The 17,893-nt window shown below is 39.3% G+C and overlaps 1 protein-coding gene and 1 pseudogene across 1 annotated transcript in view; both read left to right on the top strand.

Annotated features, from left to right (window-relative positions):
- The window catches only part of LOC137969973 (collagen triple helix repeat-containing protein 1-like), a 2,390-nt gene extending 1,342 nt beyond the window's left edge, over nucleotides 1-1,048 (top strand). Inside the window, exons 3-4 of the mRNA XM_068816400.1 lie at nucleotides 1-12; nucleotides 540-1,048. The exon at nucleotides 1-12 is cut by the window's left edge and continues 330 nt beyond it. Coding sequence (XP_068672501.1) covers nucleotides 1-12; nucleotides 540-893 — 366 coding nt within the window. The 3' untranslated portion in view covers nucleotides 894-1,048. The remainder of the gene's footprint in view (nucleotides 13-539) is intronic.
- A 5,184-nt stretch (nucleotides 1,049-6,232) lies between these two features.
- On the top strand, nucleotides 6,233-11,549 carry LOC137969986 (collagen triple helix repeat-containing protein 1-like; annotated as a pseudogene).
- The last annotated feature ends 6,344 nt before the right edge of the window (nucleotides 11,550-17,893 follow it).

Here is a 17,893-nt window from a genome sequence, read left to right as displayed (position 1 = left end):
GGCCTGATTAAGGTGAGCAACAGATTGCCTTTTTGATAACAGAGAAGAAAAAGAAATTGGATAGATCATAGAATTGAGTATTTACTGCAGAAAAAAGGCCAATTCGAGGTAAAATTCTTTTAACTAGCTCGAATCTAGCCGGCTATGTCTTACTTAAATTTACATTTCAATGTTCATTTAATGATCTCTTATTTTTACCTTTTGCGGAATTTAATTTTTTTTAGCATTGCTTTGCATAATTAAATTAGTGCAGCTACTACTACTACTACTACTACTACTACTACTAATAATAATAATAATAATAATAATAATTATAATAATAATAATAATTATTATTATTATTATTATTATTATTATTATGGTAATGATAATGATAATGATAACGATAACGATAATAATAGTGATAACGATAATGATAATGATAATGATAATAATAGTATAGTAATTTATTAGCGACTTCTAGGAGCTCAAGTCTGTCAAGTTTTGTCTACTTTTACAACAGCTCATACGTTTAACATATGGTGATTTTTATTACACAGGATTGCATGTTCACCAAGAACTTCTCTGATACAGCTCTTCATGTGGCCTGGACTGGTGGTTTTCGAGTTGCAAGCTGCACGAATTGCTGTAAACGCTGGTACTTCACTTTCAACGGTGCTGAATGCTCGGCTCCCCTCCCTATTGATGGTATTGTGTACTTAGGCAGGGTAAAATCTCAAGATCCTTTACGCGTCCGCCATATTGAAGGGCACTGCAACAACATTCACAAGGGAAAGGTGCGAGTGGGATTCTGGGTCGGCAATTGTCCTAGCTATGGAAATGCTGATGCCGACACAGGTTATAATTCAGTGTCCCGGATCCTTGTAGAGGAAGTTCCTAAACCTCAAGCTTAGATAACGAAATATAATCTTCAGTCCAGCAAAAGCTCTTTAAAGGGACATACTGATCACTTATATGTAGAATTACGTATACATTAATGTGGATAATGGCCACTTTGCTTTATTGGGGCCTCTTTTGATTGTAATAAATATTCTGCTGATTGGGAATAAAAGTTTAAACATGACCAATGCCTGCCGTTGAGTACGATTCTTGTTATCTTGTCTAACTGTATTTGTTTTTATACAGTCTTTTTCACAATATGCAGTCAAGAGAACTTTTGCCAGTCTTTTCAGGGTCAAAGTTTTGAAATTCGTCTACAAACGTGATACCAACCATAGAGGCCATTTTGTCAGATCATGCAGAAGAGCAAAGCTACCAGGTCTTTTATTTCACTTGTCATTACAGCTGACCAAGCAGTTGTCTTTCTTTAAAAAAAAACATGAAAAGCAAGGTAAACCCGCCATAACACCAACCCGGTTTGGCCAACACATTACGCATGCGCACAACCATTTCATTCGCTTAATTGGTAGCCAGGGACATGCGTAATGTGTTGGCCACACCAAGTTGGTGTTATGGTGAGTTCACCTTTCTTTTAATGTTGCTTCTTTTTTTTTAACGCAGTTTTACAGTACAGCCACACTCTAAAAGTACATTGAAAAAAAATTATGGTTGTAAGAGGCCCATAGACCTTTTTGCAGATACGGCGACCATTTTGATTTCTATTGTTTCAAATAGCTATTATGGGATGCCTAGGGGGCAAATACATATTAATTTGCCCCCTGAGCATCCCATAATGTCTTTTGAAACAATAGAAATTAAAATGGCCGCCGTATCTGCAAAAAGGTCTATGTATGGAGCTACAATATTCTCTTATCTCATTCCCCGAGGCCGAAGTCTGAAACCTATAAATAAAGGGATCCCATTGACGCCTCCTGAATTTTTCCGATATCTATAAGAGAAAACTGATAAGTTCGAGAATCACTTATCCCTTTCATCTATAACTCGCACTGCAAATATATAGATTTGTTTCAGTCAAAGGGATTGCTGCTTGCAAAATTGCGATGAAAGTATATTGAGACCATTCTCCCTCCTCGCTCCGTCCTGGACAAACTTCTCAGCAAAGAGGCTCCTAACCGCGCGGGGAAAAGAGCCCAAAACCACGAAAACTGGAAATAAATGTCTCTCCGTTTGGTGAACAAAGATCTCGAATATTTAACTAGGTGACATTCCCTGATTTTTTGGGATACAATCAAGATTGGTCAAAAAAAATTTCAAAGAAAAATATTCAGTGTAACCCTTATTTCATCTTCTTACAGCCCATTGCTAATTGCAGAAACCGTTTAGACCCGGACTCCAAAATGACAACAAAGTTTATGTTTTATAGGAAAGGTTTTAAAGCAGCAAACATGACTGAGAAGAGAAAAGAGTTGAAGGGATAGTAAGACATGCAACGATAAATTGATTAAAGTTAATGTTATCGGAGGTTGTCATTAGGATTTAATCAGTACAGCGTCTACTATTCCATGGAGCTTAAGTTACCTTTAAAATGCTACATATCGCCATCACCTGGGTTTGTCAAAAAAGTTATCTTTGATTAATTTGTATTGTGAGTCTCACTTCTGACATATTGTGAGCCCTGAATGATCTTTGATGGTTTGAAAACATTAAGCTAAGAGAGATCATTTGAGGACAGCGGGATATTTTATCGGCCCGCACGCGCAAGAAACAAACCAACACTGACTCTAAAATACAGGAGTTTAGCAGTCGTTAATCCTTGAAGATATATACCGACAAGCGTTGCTTCCATGATCATGATTTTTCTGTCATTGAACATAAGGCATTCACGAGTTGTCAAAGAGAGAGGAATTAAATTGCACACAATATCAGTGATCGATCAATTGTAGAAACGCAGCCCTACCATATACTTTTTGGTGATTTTTTTGGCTAATTCTTATAGCGATGACAAAGGATAAATTTGAACAATGGCAAAATTGACACAAATCGAAAATCCTATTTGTTTTGCACTATTATGTAGATGCATCAATGATAGATAATTATACAGAATTTTAATTACGTAGCCTAACAAGGACGACCGTCTAAAAATACTGTTGAATACCATTTACTATCTCAAAATACTATAGGTGATTTGTAGCCAATCTAGAGACAGATAACAATGGTGTAAAGTACAATTGCTGGTGGACGAACAAAAGGAGCTAATGCGGAATTTGGCGGCGATGACGTAACTTGTAACCCACCTATCAGAAAGCTAGAAACGCAATATCCGAGGTCGAAAACTTAATAAATTCTCTAGTTTCGCAAATTCCATAATATAGTTCGTTTTAGGGGGTTATAAGCATTAAAACAACGGATATTCAGTTTACTGAAGCATGATACAGTGTCCAAAGTAATTAACTTCCATTGTTTTTATGTAAAGAGCCCCCAAAACGTATTGCATTATGGGATGGGGAAAAATGATCACAGGAAGAGAGAAGATGCTTCGGGAATGAAATTTAACATGATTTTTTTTGACAGTTGAAAAAGTTTCGATGATGGTAATCGGACAATTATTAATAAATTGTCAACTGCGTTGATGAGCTCGCAACTCGAAACAACAACTATGTAATATAAGTCAACAGAGAAGAGCTAACCAATAACATCTAATTTAAGAGAATATCTTTCTCTTTTCACATAATTTTTTTAGTTAAAGCAACAAACGGCTTTTCACACTGTCTCTGAAATCAGGGCAAACTAAATTAGCATGCTCAAAGCACAAATTTTGAAATTGCGCCGAATTTCGTTTGTCGAATATTAATTATAAATGGCGGAAATATATGACTACGGAAGGAAAGGCCAGGTGCTACAATTCCGTGTTTTGATAGATAACCTGAGTTATTTTTTTGCCTTAATGTTTAACAAAGTTGGAAAATCCTGAGATGAGACTCGTCTGCTGAAACATGGAAATCAGCTAAACTTCGACTCAGGATCACGATCCTCACTTTCCTGCTAGCAGAGGTCTCTTCTCTTTTGCGTTTGCTGTGCTGACGAGTACGGGACAAAAGAAGTCTGCCGTGCGTCGAAACTCACTGTGTTGAGCGTGCGCGGCTGCTACTACCGAATCCTCACGTGATACTTCATGTTGTGCGGGCTCACTTAAAAGCAGAGGAATTACTGTAAAGGAATGCTCGAGACACCTCTGAAGTCGGAAAACGAAGCTGTTGAACTTCTGGAAAGAGTTTGATACTGGGTTGACATTACAAAGTATTCTTTCGTAAGGGGTCATATCATAATTAAGTGAAGTGCTACTATCGTCCAGGTGAGTATAGTCCGATCCTGAGAAGGACTTTTTAGGGTGACATTGACCAAACAGTCATTCTCAGGACAACACTCACCTGGATGGCCGTCGGTGCCTTACTTAATTGTGAACCTATTCTTTTCAAAGGGATAAATTGAAAATTGCGATGAAACCAGTTTGTGACGTCAAGCCGGTACTGAACGCATTCTCCCTCCTCGTTCCGTCGTGAACAAACTGTAGGCAGTTTTCAGGACCATCTTTTTTCGGAGCTGACCGCGCGGGGAATAGATCAAAAAATTACAACACGATCTCTTCCTCAAATGAAGGGTTATCCTTCATTGTCAGTTTGCTCTAAATGAAGTATAATGCTCCACTTAGATTACTCTGTCCCAGGACTTGTGATAGCAAATAAGAAGAAAAAAAAGTAAAAGCAGCCCCTGGACTGGATTTGAACCCAGAGCACCCACTTTGAAGGAACTGTTTTTATCCACTTAACCACTAATGATCAACTGACTAGAAAATGTGCCGATTATTTACCAAAACTAATTAGTATATAAAATCATTGCTGAATAATGCTGAAGTCTGAAACTTGATTTTAAAATTGTTAGCTTTATCTTGAAGTTTGGTAACCGACATTTTTCACTGTGTAAGCTTGCTTCTTAGCGGGTGTTAATACACGTTTACAGAGGCACTTTTGGAAGAAAAATTATTGACATTAACAAAAAAATGACATCCTCGCAGTAAGTGATGTGGTATTCTATTGGTTAATCGAAGAGGTTATTAATCACACGTTCCTAGGTTCGAGTTGTACGTGAGTCCAGATATTAGGGTTGTATGTTCAATTGCATGATCCCTATCAAGCTTTCAGTGTCCAAAATGAACGATAATACTTCACTTGGATGAAAAATTACCCGCAAGAAAAATGTTATTCTCGTTCCCAGATCCCATCGTTTTTCTTTCCCGTGCGAAGGCCCCGCCGGCTAAGAGAAATGATGGGATCTGGAAACGAGAATGGAAAAATGTGAGCTAAAATCGCGGAAACCGGAAATATCAAAAGTTAACTCAGTCACGTAATCTGATTTTTGATATACGATCGTCTTTCGCCATTTCTCATTCTCAAATAAAATTTAGAATTAAAATTTATCCATTGCCGGGAAATTTTGTTTCATTCTTACAGCTTTTCCGGCATTTACAGCGTCTATTTTCCCATGGAACCTGGACTTTGAAATGCCACATATCGCCCACTATCTACTTTTAAATGCCCAAAACATTTTTTTTTAATCAATTCCAACTCAAAACACAAAAATTCGTTTTGCTCACCTAAGGTATATCGTTGTTCTAAAATACGTGCCTACAAAGCACTGAAGGGGTGAAGTTTGGTATTTCCCTTTATTTTTCGTAGTACATCTGCTTCGGTGTCAAGTGCGTGAGCTTGCTATGAGCTATTTCTGGTCTGAAGTCCATACTTGTTCCTTCATACTGATTTATTTTTATGTCATGAGACTCACTCAACCTACCTGACTTTTATGAGTTGTTTGTCAGCATCGGGACTTTGCTCTCAAGGGCGCGAACTCGTCAAATACTAGGGAGCTTAAGCACGCGCGTTTTTGAGACGCGGACAGCGGTCTCTCTCTACTCAAACAAGGTGGGTTAGAGCTGCTTAGGAACACTAAAAAGTAAGAGATACAAAACGTCATATCTGAGACTACCTGTGAGTGTTTATTTCCTTAATTTGCGTACCTCAGGCTAAATATAACAAATCACTGTGGAAGACCCCACGCTGACGAGTAACTTGGAAGAGTGAGTTGTGTTCAGTCTTTCCTAACCGATTAAAATAGATCAGTATGAAGTTCAATGCACTTCGGCCAAGAACCATCGGAGGACGAGAACGACTACGAGTAACCGTTTTCTGTTCTGAGCATGCGCACTTCGAAAATTGTCGGCCTCCAAACCTTATGCGCATGCTCAGTACGGATAACTTGTACTTGTAGTCGTTCTCGTCCTCCGATGTTTCTTGGCCGAAGTGCATTGGACTTCATACTGATCTATTTTAATCGGATTGGAAAGGCTGAACCCAACTCACTCTTCCGAGTTGTTCGTCAGTGCCGGGTCTTCCACAGTGACGTGTTACATTAAGAAGGTACGCAAATATATTAAGGGGACCTACACTCACTGGTAGCCCTAGGTATTTATGACGTTTCATATCTCTTATTTTTTAGTGTTCCTAAGCAGCTCTAACCCACCTCAGTTAAAACATCGTCTTTTTCTCGGAACAGCCTTGCTTGTCGTTTCAGTGCTTCAGAAGCAAGGAATCGATAGTGTTTGTGCAACGTAAGCGAAGCCAAATTTGATTAGAGAAATCATCAAGTGGTTATTTCTTATGGGCCCGGATAATCAACGAAACTGTTATTTATCATTTTACCTAATGGAAAAAATAATGATTTAATATGTAAGGCTTACGACTAGCTGGCAAGGCTCTTGTGAGAGTCACACGTCTTGAAAAAATTAATCTGAAGATAGCGGTGCATGCGCGTTGCTGCCAGAATAAGGGCCCGCAAAGGCCTTGCATTACGCCAGAAAGCAGTGGTGTCCGTGTCCTGCTGCATGCGTGTTATACCTGACCAAACACACGCACCGCACGTGCATAGTTGTTGCACAGCAGCTTAACTCAAGTTCACATTGTTCAAGTTGAGTTTTAGGAGCTTTGGTCTCCCTTTTACTCCTCGCGATCGATCAATGTGGATTATTGTAATACCTGAAGTGGTGATAAGTTTAATAAAAGTAAACTTTTACTGTCTATCTAATCTATATAGTAAAACAGACTTTATGTCGAAAAACATCGTATTTTTTCAGTGTTACTGAAAGATTGTTCCTTTCGCATTGTGGAATGCTATCGTACGTAACATACAAGACTTTGCGGACCAGGGCCCGGTTGTTCAAAGGCCGATTAACGCTAATCCCAAATTAAAAATTAACCAAGGAGTTCATTTCTCTACTCCCACATGCTGTTCAACGCTGATATTCGGCAAAACTTTACATTAGAAGAGGTAAATCTTGAAAAACAAAAATAAGCAAAAAAATTTTCACTAAAAAGTTGAAAACATGAAACAATAGCTTACGCTACTCCTGATAAGTTAATCGGCTTTCGAACAACCGGGCCCAGAACTACAAGTGTCTGGCAAAGACACTTCAATCTTGTGACCTTTTAATTTCAAAGAATTGACATTTATGGAGACTTCTGTGTCGACTGCAAATTTTTAGAAGTTACCGCATTTCAGGAAATCTACGTATATTGAAATTTTAGAAGTACAGATTTTAGCTAGATTTAAGGAAAGTTATCGGTTTGATATAAAGGGCATGCATATCGCTTTTTAAATTAATTTAAGATTCACTGTTTGATGTAAATAGTTTTAACCAGAGTTTTTAACATTTATTTTATTGTATATAGCTTGTATAGTGTTCATTTTTTGTTTTGTTTTAGATATTTAGTTTTTATTTGCACGATCCCACAAGCTGCAGAGCTTTAAAACTTTTATCGTACTAAAATAAAGGCTGTCTGTCTTTTTTCTTCCATACATCTTTCTCATAGCTATAGCTTACTTAGCAGATAAAAAAAATCACCCACATTTGAAAGCCTGTGATAGGCTAATTAACACTATATGCCACATGAAATCCTTGAAGCTGGTTAGACGCTCAGTGGTAAATGCAGACTGCAGACTGGGAGTAAATTGTAGACTAAGTGTGAAAATGCACCCTGCGCAGGCAGAAGTAACTCAAACCCTTTTGTAACTGCGATGCGATTGACCAGCTCCCAGCTGGCGGCATATTTCAGTTGGAAGAGCAAGTGCAGCGCAGTCCCGCGGTCATGAGATCGAATCCAGTTCAAGGCCTGGATTATTCAAGCTTACTTGCAACTACTTTAAAGCGCTACTATGATAAAAAAAGAAAAAAAAATCGCTAGTCTTCCTTTTTCCCTCAGATTTTGAAGGTGTGTTTGCGTAACTGTACATGTGTTACACCGGACTGACAAACTTTTGAGCTTTGATTTTAATTCAAAGGCTGTCTACTTCGAGTGTAAGTTTTGGATTTGACAGTCCAACATTACTCACGTTCAAAACTGACCGACTGGACCTCAGAGGGTTGGAGCCAGGGAAAAGTGATGTCATTTACTCACTAGCTTAAAATGCAGCTTATCATATGAGCAAAACACGAGTCTGAAAGCCCGAAACTCCCGTGCTACATATTTAATGCAGCCGCGTACACACGCATTTCACTCTTAAACTTGTAAGTGTTTGACATCATTTTCCCCTTAAAAAGTTAAAGTTAGATAAGAGGCTTAAGCAGTTGCAAGCAAGCATGAAAAAATCTAGGCCTTGAACGGGATGAATATCAGTTCTATTCCATGACCGTGCGATTGGACTGCACTTGCTCTGCCAACTCAGTGAAATATCCTCAACCAGCTGGGAGCTGGTCACTTGCATTAGAGGTGAATGAATGAAATGATTTTGAGAATATTTTCATATAATCGAATTGCGGATTGACATGAAAGGACGCGTGGAAAAATATTTCTGTATAACAATACTATATCTATACTCTCAAAGGAAAAAAAACATTGAAATTATGGCTACCATTGCAGATGCGGGTGATGCAAAACATCTATGTGGACCTCACTTCAATTTTACCTTTTTCTATAGAATATCAGAGAGAAGACGTAACCTATGTTCTCATCAAAATGTCTTCGATCTTACTGGCGCTTCTTTTGATGTCACTTCCGTATAATAGTTTTGCAGCAGAGGATGGCAATACTGGTGGCCCGTCTTGCAATGACAACGTAAGCAAATACTCATGGCAATTACTCTATTTGTCACCGCTGTTTGTGTATTATTCCTGATAAAACTGAGATAGCCAAAGAAAAAGAGTATTTACTTTTATTTATTTTTTAATTGGGGTAATATCCAAACAATTTGTCCTCGATTTTGAAAAAAAAAAATGGTGGGTCTAAACTCCTAAGACGAGCACAGTTTATATTCCATACTATTATATGTCATCCATCTGATCTTCCAAGGTAGGAACTCACGATAAGAAGCACTGATTTACAATTAATATCGCTCTCGGATCGAAGAAAATCACAAAAACCTATTAAAGCAACAACATTGTAGCGAGCAGATTTACCAAATTATGTTGCTGCTTTAACAAAAACATCATTTCCGGTAACGACAGCATGAATAGCTTGAAATTGTTCCGCCTTAGCACAAAGTTCAAGTGGCATTTCTCAAATGCGAAATAAATTGCCTCCAGAAACTTGGCATCATAATTTCCTTTCACATTTATCCGCCATGTTTCCAGTATAAAAGCACTCCGAATAAACTATGCCCAAATAAGAAATGTTTTTCCTAATATGGTTTTACCCCCAGTTTTAGGGCAAAAATGGCGTCATTCCGAGCATACGCCTGCAAGTAATACAGGACCCTCTCTTTTCCCGCCTGGGTTCCAGACCCATCTAATGGACGGGGTAAAAGGAAGTCCTGGAACAGGACTACCATAACCCATGATTCAAATATATACATTTCTTTCAAAATAAAGAAAGTTAGTTGCTGTCACTGTGCATTGTTAGGTTTATACAATCACCTTATAGATTATCTGAAACTTTTGGGCTAAAATACTTTTCGAACAATATAGTTGCCCTAAGCCGACTGGACAGAGGACCACAATCCAGTTCGAAAAACGGGGATCTGTTTGTGTGCCCTATAATTTGGTTCATTTAATCTCCCTCTTTACCTTTTATACTTTTTTAAAGAATCCATATTTCGAGCTATTGTTTCGACATTTTAGAATTATACGAAAAAAATTCAATTTCTTGAACCTGTATGCGGACACATTCTACCCGGGTAATAATATATTCTATCCTCTACCGCTTTGCTCCTGCCGACAAAAACGAAACATCAAAAATTAGGTAAAAATCAAACTTCTCCAGAACATATTTCAATCTGTAGAATTGTTTACACGTATGAAAAAAAGTTTCTTCAGCAATAACGTTGAGTTAACCGTAGTCAATTAACAGACAGATTGAGATACCTGTTTCTTTCTGCAATCCTCGTCGATTTGCCGGTGTGGTATTCCCGGCATGCATGGCAAGCCTGGGTCCCCAGGATTCCCCGGCCGCGATGGACGAGACGGCCCGAAAGGGGATCAGGGTCGAACAGGAGCGGCTGGTGTCCAGGGTCCTCCCGGCCAAAAAGGAAACGGGGAGAGATTGGGACAAGTGGAGTTGCAGGTGTGATGGCTTTGAAGAACTGGAAGGAGTGCGCCTGGAATAACATTAACGATGACAAAGATAACGGCCTGATTAAGGTGAGGAACCGATTTTTTTTTTTTGGTGATAGAGAAAACAGGTTCATATCGTTGGTTAACAGTCGCTCAAGAAAGTTCAGTTTCAATGTGCAAAAAAGATGTGCCGTTATTTCCTTGAAGAGGACATTTCTCGTGAAGGAAACAGATGTGTTAATCTGCTTAGGAGACTTTAATTTCTTGAATTGAATACAAAAATGTTGGATTCATCGAAGAATTGAGTATTTCACTCAGAAAAAACGAAAAACAATTCAGTCAAATCTTTGATTCACCTTGCTTAAAATTAACATGGATGTGTTTTTGCTAAAACTTGCTCTTTAGGGTTCATTTAATGATCCTTTATTTTAAATTTTCTGAGCTTTCAGTTTTTCCTATTTCTTTGCGTGATTAAATTAGAGCAACTGATAATCATAATATCATAATAATAATAATAATAATAATAATAATAATAATAATAATAATAATAACAATCATAATCATAATGATAATAAAGATAATGGTAATGATAATGATAGTGATGATGATAATAATAATAATAATAATAATAATAATAATAATAATAATAATAATAATAATAATAATAATAATATGGTGATTTATTACTGACGTTTGAGAGCTAAATCATCTCTACTTTTATGACCTTTCATACGTTTTATATATGACGATTTTTATTACACAGGATTGCGTGTTCACCAAGAACTTCTCTGATACAGCTCTTCATGTGGCTTGGACTGGTACTTTGCGAGTTTATGCCTGCACTGATTGCTGTAAGCGATGGTACTTCACTTTCAACGATGCTGAATGCTCGGCTCCACTCCCTATTGATGGTATCGTGTACTTAAGTTTGAGCCATGATAATGCTCACCGCGTCCGCCATATTGAAGGGCACTGCAACAACATTCACAAGGTAAGGGTGCGCGTGGGATTCTGGGTCGGCAATTGTCCCGGATATGGAAATGCTGATGCCTACACAGGTTGGGGTGCAGTGTCCCGGATCTTTGTAGAGGAAGTTCCTAAACCTCAAGCTTAGATAACAAAATGTAATCTCCAGTCCGGCAAAAGCTCTTTAAAGAAACATAAATTATTTCAATGTAGAATTACATATACATTAATGTGGATAACGGCAACTTTGCCTTATTGGGTCTTCTTTTGATTGTAATAAACATTCTGTTGATTGAGAATAAGAGTTTAAACATGACCAATGCCTGCCTCTGAGACGATTCTTGTTATCTTGACTCCCGGTAAATATTTTGTTTAAATTCTTTTTCGCAATGCGTAGTCAAGAGAGAATGATCTTGTCCCACTCTTTTCAAAGCCAAACTTTTGAGATTCGTCAACAAACGTGATACCAACCACAGAGGCCACTTTGTTAGATCACTCGGAGCAGCAAAGCCGCCAATTCTTAAATTTCACCATGTCATTACAACTGACCAATCAGGTGTCGTTCTTAAAAAAATATCATTAAAAGCAAGGTAAACGCACCATAAAACTAACCCGGTGTGGCCAACACATCACGCATGCGCACAACCATCTCACTCGGTCAATTGTCAGTCATGGACATGCGTGATGTGTTGGCCACACTGGGTTGGTGTTATGGTGTGTTCACCTTGCTTTTAATTAATGCTTCTTTCTTAAAACAGCCGCGCAGTATGATCACACACTAAAGGTAAATTGAAAAAAATTAACCTTTTAAGAGGCCCATGAATGAGGATATAATATTCTGTTACGTCATTCGGCGAGGCCGAAGGCTGAGACCGGTAAATAACGGGATGCCATTAAAGCCACCTGAATTTTTCCGATATCTTTAAGAGGAAACTGAGAAGTTCGAGGATCACTTCGTCCTTTTGAATTCATGTATAACTCGCACTGCAAATATATACTTTTATTTCAGTCAAAGATAGCTCTTCGCAAAAATTGCGATCATGAAAGTATATCGAATCCATCATTCTCCCTCCTTGCTCCGTCCTCGACAAACTTCAGCGAAGAGTCTTCTAACCACGCGGGGAATAGATCCCAAAATGACCCGCGAATACTAGCAAAAACCAGAAATAAAACTCTTTCCGTTTGGTGAGCAAGTATCTCGAAAGTTAACTAGTTGACTTTCCCTGATTTTTGAGATACAATCAAGATTCGTCATTTCGCATTCTCAAAGAAAATTTGAAAGGAAAATATTAATATTCAGGGAACCCTTGTTTCATCTTGTTACAGCCCACTGAAAATTGCAGAAGCCGTTTCGATCCGGACTCCAAAATGAGGACAAATGTTTTAGGGGAATGGTTTTTAAAGCAACAAACATGACTGGGAAGAGGAGAGAGTTGAAGTGAAAGTAAGACGCGCAATGATAAACTGATAAAATTAAATGTCATGGGAGGCCATCATTAGCATTTACAGCGTATACTGTTCCATGGAGCTCAAGTTACCTTTAACAGACGAATTCACCCATCATGGGTAACCAGGGCGAGATGGGGAGAAATTCAATGGTTTGTAAGGAAGTTCAAAACGATGAAAAGTATTCATGATATGCAATTTTGGGTTTTTTTATTTTCCAAAACAAGATATGCGCTCAAAGGTGCAGCAGAATAAATTTGGAGAGAATGGCTTTTGTAGAAATAATTTTATAAAAAAGAGTTTCTGCCATACATTTCCTGTAATTCCAAAGCCACAAAATTACAGAGAATGTATGGAGACAAAAAAAACAATATTTAGGAATTCCAAAGAACGGATACCAGGTCTAGTTCATCTCAGTTGTAAACATGAACTTATTTGTTTGGTTTATGAAGGCGAAAGTCCATAAAGTAGAGTTATGTACAGTATATTTTGCTTGAATTTCCATACAAACTTTTGAATTTCCCGCCATGTTGCCGTGATTACCCATGATGCAATCAAGAGCGTGAACTCGTCTATGGCCTACATATCGCCATCACCTACGTTTGCCAAAAAAACTTCTCCTTGATTAATTTGTATCGTCTCACTTCTGACGTATTGCGAGCACTGGATGATCTTTGATGGTTTAAAAAAATTAAGAGATCTCATTTGAGGACAGCGGGAAGTTTTATCGACCCGCAAGAAACAAACCAACTTCTCAAAAAAGAGGGGTTTAGCAGTCGTGAATCCGGGAAAATATATACCGGCAAGCGTATAAATTCCATGATAATCATCTTTCTGTTATTGAACATAAAGCATTCAACTATTGTCAAAGAGAAAGGAGTTGCATTCAACATGTTCAGTGACCGATTAATTGGAGAACTCAGCCCATCCAACACGAGATTAACTTAAAAATTGTAATCTCTGCGCTTGAGATTTGAACAATGGAAAAAAATCCTATTTGTTTTGTACTATCATGTGCATGCATCAATGCATCAATAATAGAAATATATGATTATTAGGGAGCTCTAACAAGAACAACGATCTAAAAAACATTTTCGAATAATATGATTTACGAATGTGAGAATGATATATACACGTGAGAAATGAGATGTTGATAGAACCCACTGGGAACTCGGAAAAAATCCGAGCCCCAGATGGGATTCGAACCCACGACCCTCCGTGATCTAGTCGGATGCTCCCACTAGATTACGGTATCTCATTTCTCATTATAGCTCATTATAGCTTCCTCATAGTATAGCATCCATAGCATAAGTTCAATCACAGATGAGCCCTTGGGGAAATAAGGAGAGAGTCCTTTCTATTACTTACGAGTCTGCTTTTATACTTTTACTCTAAGCATCTAGAAAGTTCTGTTGCAGCATTTATAGTGTATTACAAGGAATACTATTTGTGGAAACTGCTGAGTCACATTAAAGATACAAAACACCAGAGAGTTGACACTTGAGTAGTGTGAACACTAGTGTTACACTGTGGTTCTCTCACGTGTGACCGCAACCAATAAGAGATCTTTTGTTCTCGTCCACCAGCATGTCGGTGATGACGTAACGCCAAAACCACCAAATGAATACTATTTCCCGTTACTGTAATAGTTATTTCAGGGCGGGTAGTATTCCCGGGAGTCATGGATAAGTGCTCTCCAAAGGTCTCTGTCAGCCATCGTCACTGCTTTCTCCTTGGTCTCCCGTTTCAACCCTGTGTCTAATCGTAGGCTGTCAACAAACGTTAATCTCGGTCTCCCTCTGCTCCTGTGTCTATGCGTGGACGCCCAAAGTACAAGGAGGTGAAGGATTAGCTCAGGATGGCGTTGAGCATGACCAGCGCTGGCTAGCCTCATTCTCCTCTGTGCAAGTTTGGAGCTGACTTTTTTCGAAAGCTTCCCTGACTTTAGCATTAAATACTAACCCAATCAAAAGAACTTAACACCACAGTGCGTATTTAAAGGCTATTTTTCCCCGGCCGGGGGGAGGGGAAATAAACAAAATGTCTGTTTGACTGGGGATATTGAGCGGTGATATGACAGCTGGCGTCCACAAAAGCCGGGACGACAGAGCGGACTTAACATCGACTCTCTGCTTTTGTTGTTGTTTTTTTTCGGGTCACGATTTTTCTACGCATGCGTAAAATCTCTTTGCTCGTGGGACTGCTTATGATACATTCGCGTCACCAGAGCCTTGGATCGACCCAAGGCTCTAGAAAACTCTATGTTGGAGAACATGCGCCGTATGGTTCTCATAGTCAAATGTTTGCTATTTGGACCTTATGGCGCCTGCTCACTCTTCGTGCTAACATGAATGCACCAATTAGAAACGCTTTTGATAGCTGTTCACGAAAACCAATGACAAGACAATTTGTTTCAGGGTTCCCCAGAGCTCTTCTCTCCCTTAGTCAAGAGAAGAGCTCTTGGGTCCAGATTGCTTATGATAGGGACACTTTTCAGAGAGAGTATCCTAAGTAAGAATCGAACTCGGTATATCTCCTAATTCAGGGGCGCTCGCAATGACCACTAGACCACGAAAGGCTACGTGACGGATCAGCGGGAAATATTTGTAAAACAACTGTGCACGTGACTGACTAGAATCCAGATTTCGCGCGGTCAGTTTTTTCTCCTGCCTGTATTCTCCACGCGCTCGACTAACTCAGCGGTGAAAAAGAGACTGGCCTTAGTCTAGGATTTTCATTTCAAACTTTGCTCACGTCACTGCAACATTTCTTGATAGCAATGAAGTTTTGCCATCTGCCATGCGCTGTAGGATAAACACTGTAATACGGACATTAACTAACCCCTTCGAGAAGGTTGGTCGATGCCTTTCACAGGTATCGCCCTCAGTGTTTTGCTTGAGTCGATAAATCTTCCATGAAAATAACAATAACGTCCAAAAGCATGTGAACGACAACCTGTATCACAACAAATACTGAAGCTACATTATTACCAATTGGGCTAAGGATGACAAGCTTTTGGGTCTGAGAAGAACTTTTGTGCCTTCTTATCCGGTCGGTTTCAGCTTTGGCTGAACTAAGGTTTTGTTGTGGGATTCATACCTTTTACAAGAGATTTATGCCTTTAATTTATATCCACACAAAGGATGCCGTAGCCGGATTGATCTATAGTACAGAGAAGGCGTTTACGGAATGGCAGGTGATATTGAATTGCGATTCCTCAGATCTCAGGCGTAAATATCTAAGCCTCTTACAAATGTATAAAATTATGTTTGGATATTGCGTCCAATAAGTCATTTTCCGGTCTGACAATAGGTGTCTCGAAGGCTTACATTTATCTACTTTTTGGAACTTTTCTAATGACAACAGACATCACAAATCCATAGAGAGATTTTATGGCGAATTAAAACTACCGAGTTGCACATTATATAGTATCCAGTGAATGCAATGATAAACGAGTACGAAATGCGCACTTGTTATATGGAATATTAATTTACTACTTGTCTTCCTCCCAACGGAGGGACCCTAATGAAGAGTTATTCTTCAGTTCTTTGTTCAATCCAGTACCCAGAGCCTCCGAGAGGGTCTGCAATAATCCAAAACCGGAACCGGAAAACTCTGGTTCCGGTTGAATAACTGCGCATGCGTGAAAAGTCTTTAGACCACGTGGAAATTCAAACTTTAAGAAATTGGCCCATATCACTCAATGTCCAAACTAAAGATTTTGCCCGTCGAACCTCTCATTCAGTGTGAGGCTGGACGGGCAAAGACAATGCAAAGACAAAGCCTTTGTTCCCCACGGACTCCAAAATGGCCACCGAGTGATAAAGGTGAATGGGGTTTCTTTTTTTGCGTTTGACCAGAGTCTCTTATTCCCGACCGCTGGTGAAGGGAACGAGAGTGTTCTTTGTTCTTGTCAACAATAGCTCTGTCACGGAATTGAAGTATTCTTGATTTGAAGGTAAGTGTAGAATTCAGTGCAGGGATTGAACCAGATGAATCAGATAAAACGAAGAGCTTATACCTATTTGTAGTCCCAAAAAGAATCATTGTTCAATTTTCAATATAAAACAAAGTCTTCCAGTTTCTTTGGTATTTGTCTTTCGCGACTAGTCGTGGAGACTTCACAAGTATGGTATCCTCCATACCCAGCTTGGAACAGTCTTCCTCCCCTTGTCGCGTATCTTCCTGATCAGCAGGGACATCTTCACCTTCCGTCCCTTGAGATACTGGTTGCTCTTCCTGCGAAGCACTATACTTAGTTGTTCATCTCTCTCATGGTAGAGCTTCACGTGTGTCAGGAACCCATGACCCGGAGCCGACAACTCTACTGTGTTCGTGTAACAGCGTTTTTACAGACCGATTTATTTTTAGATTGGATTTCCCGCGAATGAGACTCCCACAGGAGCCCGATGACCAATTACAAGAAATTAAGCTGACGTCATAGGGTCACCGAACCGGAACTGCCCTTGTTTTTTGACCTAATTCGCGGGAAGGGCTAGTCTAAAAATAAACCTACTTGTGAAAACGCCGTTTCACAGACGCTCTATGGAAGTTGCACGCTCCAGATGGGCTCCTGCGTGTGTACTATTTCTCTGATACTAGGTTCCTTCAGGTTACTCAATCAGGACACTCTTGCCACACTTGTCAATCAGTTCATAAGGTTGACTCTCAAAAGGGGTGGTCCACGTTTTTATTAGCCACTATTTTAAAAGAACTTTGTCACCGGCCACCAAACCGCTTTTTTCCGCATTGCGAGCTCTGTCAGCATATTCTTTCATATTGACCCCTCTGTCTCTGTCTCCATATTTTACTTCTTCATCCAGTTTGGCAGCCTCCCTCAACTCTGGAAGTCTTGTACGCGGTTTTCTAACTGAATATTACCCCTGCTGGTCACGCACCTGTGCTGTTATGGGGAGTGTTCCGATGGGCAAATCGTTTCTACTGCTTTCCTCCAATCTTCTCTTTCAATTGGGCAATTTGCATTCGCTTTAAGGAGAGACGGGTTCTGGCGCTCGATCTCCCCATTAATTTGCCTGGGGCCACAAT

Source organism: Montipora foliosa, chromosome 9 (assembly GCF_036669935.1).
Source record: "Montipora foliosa isolate CH-2021 chromosome 9, ASM3666993v2, whole genome shotgun sequence".
NCBI classification, from domain to species: Eukaryota; Metazoa; Cnidaria; class Anthozoa; order Scleractinia; family Acroporidae; genus Montipora; species Montipora foliosa.
Note: the sequence above shows the minus strand (reverse complement) of the source record. Positions and strands in the feature narration are given on the sequence as shown.